Source organism: Chiloscyllium punctatum, chromosome 6 (genome assembly GCF_047496795.1).
Source record: "Chiloscyllium punctatum isolate Juve2018m chromosome 6, sChiPun1.3, whole genome shotgun sequence".
Lineage (NCBI taxonomy): Eukaryota > Metazoa > Chordata > Chondrichthyes > Orectolobiformes > Hemiscylliidae > Chiloscyllium > Chiloscyllium punctatum.
Genome location: NC_092744.1, coordinates 85,615,966 through 85,627,613, shown reverse-complemented (window position 1 = coordinate 85,627,613; position 11,648 = coordinate 85,615,966). Strand labels below are relative to the sequence as shown.

Sequence of the window (11,648 nt, the reverse complement as noted above, 5' to 3'; positions counted from 1 at the left end):
ACCATCATTCCCTGGCCCCAATGCCTTTGTAGCGAGTCAAATGATAATGTATACGGATATCCACTGTTTCCAGCCCATCAGTGGAAGAACACTGACAGAGTAGCATCCAGATCAGGTTACTCTCATTGTTTGTGTTCATTTCTGTGCTCATGAGAACAACCCTTTAAAAGCCATGATGGGAATGTTAAGTACCATCTTTTAAACTGTTGACTCAATTTAATATTCCTGAAGTCCCTACACAAATGAGCTGCAGGAGTTCAAGACGTCAACTCGGGATGTTCACTAAATATTGACACAACACGTTACACCCAGATCTTGTGAATCAAGAAAACAAAAATGGGGACAAATAAATTCCACCCTTTATAATCCAATTTATTGAATCAAAATCATCAGTAGAGATTTGCATATACTCATCAATCCTGTAGCCATTTTTAAAAATAGATTGATTTATCACCTGGTAACAGATTAATCCAAATATACAACGTAGGAATCTAAACTTTTACAACAGTTGAAAAGACAGCACCTTATTCTCCACCAGGATAAGATATAAGCTCAGAATATTTGAAACAAAAATAAACATATAGAAATATATTTGTCCTTCAAATGTGCTTTCATAAATGCATCTTACAAAGAATCTTGCAGATCAAAGTGACATTCAGATCCCATTTTCAGTGTCAGGTATAACATTATTGTCCGTATAGGCAGCATTGCTAACATAAACCCCCGATTCCATCAATCCCTGATATAGTCATTAACCACAGATGGTGGAACACAGTGCTTGTGGGATTCCACCAAGAGAGAGGTCCATGAAAATCCCTGAGGTTGTAAATCAGAACGATAGAGATTCAAACATTAATTGTCCCTGATCAGATCTCAGTATTTACTGAGCAGAAAGTAACACCAGGTATTGTTCAAGAGAAGATTAAGTCCTGGGTGAAAAAAAAACAGAAGGTTGGATTCCCATTTCCTTTTCCCCATGACACCTGCTGGAAAATGATGGGCCAGAATTCTGACAGAGAAACTGAGGTAGAGCTGTAAACTCACCAAATTACTCAGGAGTCCTTGTAAAGTATTGAAATGCTGCAGAACAACATTCCTGCAGCAAGAATGGATGACCTCCTGACATCCCATCATCTTAGCTCAGGCACTCTCAAAGTCAGTCACTGCCCTCCCCTCCCCCCATTCCCACCCCACCCCCCCATCACTGTACACTGTATCCTCACTGTGCTCCATTACCAACCATACAGAAAATTACCTTCTATCCTCCTACATTTTTTGTTGAATCAGTTTGAATCCTTAGTGCTCATGGCAGGATGGGGATTATTCAGGTTATGATGATACTGATTATGGTTCAATATAATTCTCCTGATGCTGATGTCCCACAGTGCCTCATGGTGCCCAGTTTTGAGATGCCAGGTGTATTCAAAATCTGACTTGTTGACAATCGGACTGCGCTTCACAACATGATAGAGGGTATTCTTCAAGCAAAGACAATGTACCTGTACATCTCTAGTGATACTGTCATGGACACATACATCCGCCACAGGGGCAGTGATGAAGTTGTGTTCAAGTAGATTTCTTCCTCTTGTTAGCTCTCTCTCTCCACCTGCTGCTGGCTCAGTCTAGCAGTTAGAGCTTTTAAGACTTGATCGACACAATCTGCTGCGCTTTTCCAGCAACACGTTTTTCAGCTCTGATCTCCAGCATCTGCAGTCCTCACTTTCTCCAACACAATCAGTAGTTGGTGGTAGACATTGAAATCCCCCATGCCTCACTGTGTGCCCTTATCTACTTCAGTGCTCACTCGACATGGTGTTCAACACCGAGGAACATTGGCTCATTGGCTGAGCAAAGGAGGCCATTACATAGTAGTGAGCAGGACATTCTTTCCAGGGCAACTCTTTCCCAATGTACACCACAGTGAGTGGGATAGGTCAGAGCTGAGGATGCTGATGGTGGTGTCAGGGACACTGTGTGTAAGGTATAATTCTACGTGTACAAAGAACATTACAGCACAGGAATAAGTCCTTCGGCCCTCCAAGCATGCAGTGATCCAGATCCTCTATCTAAACCTATCACCTTTTACCTAATGGTCTTTATCCCTCTGCTCCCTCCCCATTCATGTATCTGTCTAGATACAACTTAAATGATGCAGTCATGCCTGCACCTACCACCTCCACTGGCAACACATTCCAGGCACCCACCACCCTCTGTGTAAAGAACTTCTCATACACATCTCCCCTAAACCTCTCACTTTGAACTCGTGACCCTGAGTAATTGAGAGTCCACATTCTGGGAAAAACCTTTTTGCTATCCACCCTGTCTTTAACTCTCATAATTTTGTAGACCTCAGTCAGTCCCCCCATAAACTCCGTCTTTCTAAAGAAAATATTCCTAATCTACTCAACCTCTCTTCATAGCTAGAGCCCTCCATACCAGCAACCTCCTCTGCATCCTCTCCAAAGCAACCACATCCTTTTGGTAAGGTGGCGACCAGAACTAAACACAGTATTCCAAATCTGGCTGAACCAAAGTCTTATACAACTGTAACATGACGTGCCAACTTTTGTGCTCAATACTCTGTTTCTTGAACGAAAGCATGCCAAATGCCTTCTTGACCACTCTATTGACCTGCATTGCCTCCTTCAGGGTACAATGGATGTGAACACCCAGTTCTCTCTGTACATCAATTTTCCCCAGGGCTTTTCCATTTACTGTACAGTTTGCTCTTGCATTGGATGTTCCAAAATGCATCACCTCCCATTTGCCTGGATAGAACTCCATCTGCCTTTTCTCTGCTCAACTCTCCAAACTATCTATAATCTGCTGTATTCTCTGACAGTCCCCTTCACTGTCTGCTACTCCAACAATCTTAGTGTCATCTGCAAACTTGTTAAGCAGATCCCCTATACCTTCCTCCAAATCATTTACATATATCTCAAACAACAGTGGTCCCAGTATGGATTCTCCATTTTGAGAAACTTCCTTCCACTACTACTCTCTGTTTCCTGTTTATTTCAGATTAGATTAGATTCCCTGCAGGGTGGAAAGAGACCCTTCGGCCAAACACGTCCACACCGACCGTCCAAAGAGTACCTCACCCAGACCCATTTCCCTCGGACTAATGCACCTAACATGAGGAGCAATTTAGCATGGCCAATTCACCTGACGTACACATCTTTGGACTGTGGGAGGAAACCAGAGTACCCAGACGAAACCCACATAGACACAGGGAGAATGTGCAGCCAGTACTCTATCCACATAGCTCTTACACCCTGGACCCCATGCAACTTCACCTTCTTCATCATCCTACCATGGGGAACCATAGGTCAGTGAGACAGTCTCCCACTTTGCACAAATCCACAGATGTTAGTAAGAAGGAGTTTATAGGCTGGATAGAGCTCGCACTATAGTTCTGGATGTTAACACCGGCTGGGGCAATGTCTGTGGTCTGTCTGGTTTCATTCCTTTTTCTAAGCTTTGTAGTGGTTTAATATGATGGAGTAAGTAGCTCACTAGGCCATATCAGAGAAATGGCTATGGAGTCACACCTAGGCCAGACCAAGTAAGGTTGGCAGATTTCTCTCCCTGAAGACATTCTTAGACCAAATGGATTTTTAGAGCAATCATTCAATCCAAGTTAATTAACTGAATTTAAGTTCCATGGTGGGAGTTTACCCCATGTCCACATGCTATTCACCCGTACCTTTAAGTTATTAGCCCAGTGACAAAACCTAAGGGCCAGAGTATCTTGGTAATTTTTACTGCACAATTTCCCAGCACATTGAACATAGCTTTACAAAAAATAAAAGCAGACAGAGAATGTGGGAGGAGCTCAGCATATTTCTCAGCATCCGTGGAGGAAGAGAAACAGCGTTGGGTCCAGAACTCCTTTGCTCAGTTTCTCCCGTGCTCTTGGTGTTTGTTTCACATTTCCTGCATCTGCAGTCTTTTACTTTTTATTAAAATGGGAGATGGTTTCCAGGATTATTTGGGGGAAGGAGGGAGCAGGTGATGGGGTAAGATGGGAGAAAGTTAGAGAGGAAAACTCGAGGCAGGATCCCACTTGTCCCCTTCCATTCTATGCCTGAAAGACAGTAGAAAGATCCAGATGAAGATAGAGTAAGATGAGGTTGAGAGCCACCCATCATGATTGGTTTGTTACAGGTAGTTATTTAGTAGGAAAAATTCAAAGCAATATGTAAACTGACACTCACAGCACACACTATTTTGGGAGAGTTTCATATGTGCTTGGACAGTATGTACTGAAGAAGTATTCGAGTAAAGAGTGACTTCCTCTGATTGGAATTTTTTGCCGACTTGATAAAAAACTCCAAATATGTACCCCTTTCGTCTTTGAGAATTCCTTTTCAATATCATCATTGTTTTTGTTCCATCGATTTTTTTCAAAGTAGTTTTTCCAATTGTTGAATGGAATCGGGTAAAACCAGTTGTCAGACAAGAACATAATCCCTTTGCATCCTTTGTTGAATAGGCTTGCAAGATTGTCAGTTCCACACCATTTCTTCACCATCCGGGTTATGAGTCTAGGACCCTGATGGCCCCAAGTTGCTCCATTGAATTTCTCAACAAAATCCCTCAAGCAACTCTCGACATAAGAATGAGAGCGGTTAAATCCCAAAGCTGCATTATTCGCAAAATGTATTGATTCTGCACCGATAAAGTTTCGGAATTCCAAGGGTTTGATTGAAATGATATCCGTGTCCAGATAGATGCCTCCATACTTCCACAGCAAGGCTAGCCGACAGCCATCGGCGAGTACATGGAACCAGTACCTTTCCTTGCTGGGATCTACCTGTAAATATATAGAATAGAGGTTCATCAATTACGAGTTTGATGTTTTAAATCACCCCTCCCTCCAAATATTGTCCTCTCCCTCCACACAATGCTCATTGGTTGTGCACCAATTCCTGAGAGCACTTTGTAACAGGCTGCAAGGTGGGCCTTGAGGAGATGGGAACCTGGGCTAGTTCAGTCTTAAACCTGCACACTCTTTCAATGGAGAAAAGCTGCAGCCTCTTTCCCCATTGCTCCCAGCACAGTCTCCAACTTCAACCACAAGAGCCAGTGTCCTGAGAACCACACCACAGCGAAACATCTAATAAAACTTTCATTTAAACAGATACAAAACTACCCACTCAGGCTCGAGATTGAGTGGGAATCCAGTGTGGATTTCTGACCAATTTCCTGCCAAAAAGGATCAAATTTCCAGTGAATAGCTGAAAGAATGACACATCTCCCTCATAATTGTATACATTTCAATCATGACTATGGTGCTGGAAAAGCACAGCAGGTCAGGAAGCATCTGAGGAGCAGGAGAATCGAGGCTTCAGGCAAAAGCCCTTCATCACGAATGAGGCTTCTGGGCCAGCGAGCTGTGAGATAAATGGGAGAGGGGTTGGGGCTGGGGGGGAAGGTAGCTGGGAATATGATAGGTAGATGTAGGTGGGGGTGAATGTGATAGGTCGGAGAGGAGGGTGGAGCGGATAGATGGGAAAGATGATGGACAGGTCAAGAGGGTGGTGCCCAGTTGGACACTTGGGATTGGGATAAGGTGGGATAAGGGAAATGAGAAAACTGGTGAAACCTGTATTAATCCCATGTAGATGTAGGGTTCCAGTGCAGAAGATTCGGCATCGAGTGGTTCGAGTTTCGCAATGAAGGAGGCCCAGGATCTGTTGGAGGATGATGTGATATTTCCGGATGTTCGTGGGGTGGAAGGTAAGGACTTGGGGGGGGGGGGGGGTCTGTCCTTGTTGTGTTGGGAGGAGTGGGGTCCTATGACAGAGGAGCAGGAGGTGGAGGAGATGCACTGGAGGGCACCGTCGAGTGGTTAGGGCAATTGTGGTCTTTGAAAAAGGAAGCCATCTGGGATTTACTCTGGTGGAATTGTCATCCTGGGAAAAGATGTGGTTGAAGCAGAGGAATTGGGAATAAGGGATGGCATTTTTATCAGTGACAGGGTGGAAGAAGGTATAGTCCAGGCAGCTGTGTGAGTCTGTGGGTTGGTAGTAGATGTCCGTGGTTAGTCAGTTACCTGAGATGGAGATGGAGAGGTCCAGGAAGGGAATGGAAGTCTCCAAGATGGTCCAGGTGAATTTGAGGTTGGGGTAAAAGGTATTAATGAAGTCGATGAACTGTTAAACCTCCTCGTGGGAGCATGAGGTAGCACTGATACAGTAATTGATGCAGGGGAGGAAAAGGTGGGGGATGGTCGCATCATCGCATCATCTTCTGCCACTTCCGTCACCTACAAACAGACCCCGACACTAGGGACATATTTCCTTCCCCACCTCTATCAGCGATCTGGAGAGACCATTCTCCCTGTGTATCCCTTGTCAGATCCATGCACTCTCCCTCCCCCCCCCCACCCCACCACCAGACCTCACCCCACTATCGGCTTCTTCCCTAGCCACTACTGCAGGAAGTGCAAAACCTGCACCCATACCTCACCCCTCACCTCCGTCCAAGGTCACAAAGGCCTCCACATCCAACAGAAATATACTTGTACCTCCATCAATGTCATCTACTGTATCCGTTGCACCCGATGTGATCTCCTCTCCTCTGGGAGAGAGGACGCCAACTTATGGATCATTTCAGGGAACATTTCCAGGACACCTGCACCAACCAACCCCACCGCCTTGTGGCTGAACACTTCAACTCCCCCTCCCACTCCAGCAAGGACTATGCAGGTTCTGGGTCTCCTCCATCGCCAAACCCTAACCACCTGCCGCCTGGAGGAAGAATGCCTCATCTTCCATTTCGGACCCTGCAACCACATGGGACTAATTGGATTTCCCCAGTTTCCTCATTTCCCTCCCCCCACCTTATCCCAGTTTCAAGCTTCCAACTTGGCACCACCCTCTTGATCTGCCCATTGTCTTTCCCATCCATCCATTCCACCCTCCTCTCTGACCTATCACCTTCTTCCCCCACCTTCATCTGCCTATTGCATTCCCAGCAACCTTCCCTCCAGCCCCAGCCCCTCTCCCATTTATCTCTCAGCCATTCCGGCCCACAAGCCTCCTTCCTGATCAAGGGCTTATGCCTGAAATGTCAATTCTCCTGCTCCTCAGATGCTGCCTGACCTGCTGTTCTTTCCCAGCACCACACTCTCAACTCTGATCTCCAGCACCCGCGGTCCTCACTTTCTCCTCCATCTCAATCATGTCCCCCTTCTATCTCTTTGCTCCAGCAAAACAACAGCAGTCTGTCCAATCTCTCTTCATCACTGAAACTCTCCAGACCAGGCAACATCCTGGTCAATCTTCTTTGCACTCTATCCAGTGCAATCACATCACACCATGGTTATGTTGACTGGCTTAAGGGAGTGAATGTCCTTTTCTGCTCCTATTTCTGATTTTCTTACATCATTTCAAGCTTTCTTGAGAAAACAGACTTCACATTTGGGTCTTTATACTCATGTCTGTCTAAGTGTAAATATCTTGTACCTACTTCCCAGTGAAAAACATCCAGTTTTCCTTTGATCTCTGACAAACAATCCCCCACTGCTCACTGTCAGACTGACTTCAGATTAATCTGCTCATTTTGCCCGAGGTTTAAATTCACAGCCCCAGAACACAAGGCTCATATGTCTACATCAACCCTCACCCCCGACAGTGAACTTGAAGGGGAACAGCATGGCTCTGAACTCAGCCCTGAAAACTCTACAAATACAGTTCTCGTGAAGAGAAAACTGCCGATCTCCACTTTATAAACTAGACCGATTGTTAGATTATTGACTAGAAACTTAAACTGGATCATAAACAATCAGTGGGTTTCATCCCAACACTCAAGTATTTAAGTAGCTGGGATTTTCCAATTTGTATGTCAGGGTGACTGCTCATTTCAAACACTAAAAGACTGCCACCAGGAAAGTCCCATGTCTTCATCAAAATCCAGTTCTGGAAAAGGTTTACAAATAATAGAAGACAGTGGAGGATTTTTGGAGAAACACTGACCTGTAGCCGATAGAATAATTAAAACTGCACAACTCTAAAACTCAATGTTTCTTCTCCAGGGTTTATTGGGAACCAATGCTACTTTACAAATGATAAACATCAAACTACAACAGTTGTTGACATGTTAACATTGGCATGCTGTCATTAATTTGAATGTGAGCAGCAGTGTAATAATTCCAATGAATGAAGTGAGACTGGCTTGAACTAGAATGTGTGCCAAATGTGAAATTCGAAATTATGACTGATCTGGATTGACTGATAAGCTTGGACAGTGAAAGGAGCTGAGAAAATACCAGAGACTGACTGTAATTTCTTCCTCCACACTTTGAACAGCTGCCTGATCACAGTGACCATGCTGGTTTGCGTGATTTTAAGTTAATTACACTGGACGTGAGCCAATGAACTGCCATTGGTGTGAAATTGCTCCTGGCTGCATTTCCAAGCCCCTTGTCTCTTCTGGTAGGAGATTGGAAGCCAGCATTGTCCTACACTTACAGAACCTGGGGGAATCTGGAATCAATGGTGTGTCCCCAGAATCACCAGCAGCAGGAGGACTATCTCCAGGTGAACTTGCTCTAGATTAAAAGCTGCCATGCTTGTGGAACAATTGGAAATGCTTCATATTACATAGCAAGAGGAGGTGGCATAGGAGAGCTCAGTGTAGGACATGGTCATCCTGTTCCCAGTGAGAAAGAGCGAGGCTGACAGATAAAGCAGACAAAAGGAATGGAATTCAATAGCGGTAGAGCAAGAACCCCCTCAGATGTTGGAAATAATCCTGATGGATTTACAGGGATGGATATCAATGATGTAGATGGCAAAGGTAAGTCTCAGAAGGAAGATCATGGGCAAAGTCACTGCATTGTGGTATAGCCAGATATGGTATAGACAGTGTGTGTACACAGAGTTAAATAGAAATTCTAATTTTGGAAAAAACCTTTCCTGTAGGTACAACTGGGACCCAAATGGTTTGTTTCTTCCCAATGTATACTCACCGAACTGATTGAGTCTCTTTCCCTCTCTCACTCATGAATTGACTTCAATCCTGACTTTCTGCAGACTCTGAGTCTCCATTTAATGGATAAAGAAAAGAATTGATCCTGGTTCTTCTGCATCTCTATGTCTTTGATGAACGAGGTCAGTCACCAGTTGAAACTGCTACCATTCTCCCAGGAATGGTTCCCCTGAGATCCACTGCCTAAGCCACACCTTCTGTGTTTGACATTTTGTTGGGTAAGTGTGAGTTGTGTCATGTTTTTCCATGATTCACACCATGAGATCCAGCAGGACTTTTCACCAATTCTTACCCAACACGTCTGATTAACAACCTAACCTGTTCCTGAGCTCATAGTGTCCTTGATGCAGCATTTCAATGAGAGTTAGCGGGGCTGCCCGAGGGATAACACTGAAGTGCAGAAACATCCTGTAAATGGAATGGAAAAGTACCACAAGGGGTCATAAAGGCTGAGCATCTTGAAAGCCAATATCGGTAGATATGGTGTGTGTGTGCGTCTGTTGTGTGTTTGTATGTGTGTATGTGTGTGTGTGTGTCTCTGTGTGTGTATGGGTGTGTAGTCGATACCCATGGATCGTGCCCTGAGACTTTGAAACCTAGGCTCCAACCTGGAGGTCACAAGCTCACTTTATCTCTCAATGACTGCACAAAACATGGAGTGAGGTGCCACCAGCATTGAATTTGGCCTCACTGGACTTCTCACACGATTGCCTGAAATCTTTCCTTTGCCCACAGCATTCAAACCACGAAACAAATCTGTTCCGAACTTGATTGCAAAACATATCAAAAAACAAAGCAAAATAGTGCAGATGCTGGAGATTTGAAGTAGAAATAAAAGTTGATGGAAAAACTCCTCAAGTCTGGCAGCAAATGTAGGGAAAGAAACCGAGCTCATATTTTGAATCTGGAATTGGGTTTTCTTCTGATGAAGTTAAATTGGACTCAAAGTAATCCCATTTTTCTCTCTACACAGATGCTACTTCCTGTTTATATTTTAATTTAAAACCCACAGGACATCCAATTCAGCATTATCCATCATCGTCCACATAGAAACAGGGACTTAGTTTGTCAGTGTAAAGTTTACTATTAATTTTTCAGATTGATGGACATGAGCAGCTTTTACCATTCATAAAATCAAGCAGCCAGTTCTATAAAACTCCTTACCTTCTCATACCATCCAGCTAAGGGTGTGTTGTTGAACAATTCTTTAGGATTCAAGGGCAAGATGATTACGTTGTTGAATGAAGAAAGCAGACGGATGCCTTTGTACTCAGGTTCTTGATACCCAGATATGTTCCCATTGAATGCTTTCATGAAGTAATAAACTGGTTTGTTTGGGTTGAGTCTAGCTGCTGATTCGATGCCACACATGGCCAGTGAGGAAGGGTTGAGTTGACTGGACGTCTGTAGAAACATGATTCCCGGGTCTGTGGATGGGTGTGGGTATTTCACACTCACTGTGGAGCTTGATGTCGGTAATTTAATTCGGTCAGTGCCAACTGGATTGCCCATGTAGCTTGCCAGTGTATTTGGCAACTCACTTAATTTTAAAATTGTCTCATTCAAAGAGGGAATTAAAAGCAAGTAGGCAGCAAGAGCAAATACCAGCATGAGGAAAAATACTGCAAATTTTGCAATACCCTTCATCACTGAAGATAGTTCTGTAATGATCACTGTGAGAAGAAAGAATTGTCAATTATAAACAGTTCAGTTCATACACTCATACTTGGGAACACTTACAAGCTCAAAAGCAAAGCATTTCAGTAAGTAGCAAATGGAACATAAGAGCACAGGTAATACAACCAGAAGGAGACATCGGACCAACCCAGCCTGCTCCATCTTGTAATACAATTATGGCTGATCTTGGGTTTCAATTCCACTTTCCTTCCCACTCCACATTCCCCCCTAATTCCCTGTAAGACGATAAGTCTGACTATTTCAGCATTAGAAATATCAATCATGGAGCACCCTCTGGGATATAAAACTGCAAATGTTCACGATCCATTGAGTGAAGTCCTTATCCTGAGGCTGTTCACCAAAGGCCTTGATTTCCCAAATAGTGGAAATGATTTCCCAGAGTCCATCCCCTTGAATCCTTCAGAATCTTATGTTTCAATCAAATTGCTTTTTATTCTTCTGAACACAGTGAATATAACTCGGATACAGAGAGCTCTGGAGAAACTCAGCAGATCTGGCATCATTGAGGCAACATGATGGCTCAGTGGTTAGCACTGCTGCCTCACGGCACCAGGGACCCGGGTCCATGTCCCACCTCGGGTGACTGTCTGTGTGGAGTTTGCACATTCTCCCCGTGTCTGTGTGGGTTTCCTCGGGGTGATCTGGTTCCTTCCCACAATCCAAAGATGTGCAGGTTGGGTGAATTAGCCATGCTAAATTGCCCATAGTGATAGGTGCGTTAGTCAGAGGTAAAAGTAGGGGAATGAGTCTGGTGTGTGTCGGTGTGGGCTAGTTGGGCCAAAGGGCCTGTCTCCATACTGTAAGGAATCTAATCTAAAATTGAAGGAGAAAGAAATGGAAGTTTGTGTTTTAAATCTGTAGGAGAAAACTCTGGATAAGAGTCATACTGGACTCAAAACATTAAATGTTTTTCTCTCCACAGATGTTGCCAGACCTGCTGAGTTCTTCCAGTA

The 11,648-nt window shown here is 44.2% G+C and overlaps 1 protein-coding gene across 4 annotated transcripts in view; it reads right to left on the bottom strand.

The window, feature by feature from the left end:
• Positions 1-1,205: 1,205 nt before the first annotated feature.
• Positions 1,206-11,648, bottom strand: part of LOC140479178 (lactosylceramide 4-alpha-galactosyltransferase-like) — a 30,527-nt gene continuing 20,084 nt past the window's right edge. For all 4 annotated transcript variants that reach the window (XM_072573187.1, XM_072573188.1, XM_072573186.1 and 1 more), the window contains 2 exons: positions 10,162-10,670; positions 1,206-4,816 (listed from right to left, as the gene is read on the bottom strand). In XM_072573187.1, coding sequence (XP_072429288.1) covers positions 4,226-4,816; positions 10,162-10,644 — 1,074 coding nt within the window. In that variant the 5' untranslated portion in view covers positions 10,645-10,670 and the 3' untranslated portion in view covers positions 1,206-4,225. The remainder of the gene's footprint in view (positions 4,817-10,161; positions 10,671-11,648) is intronic.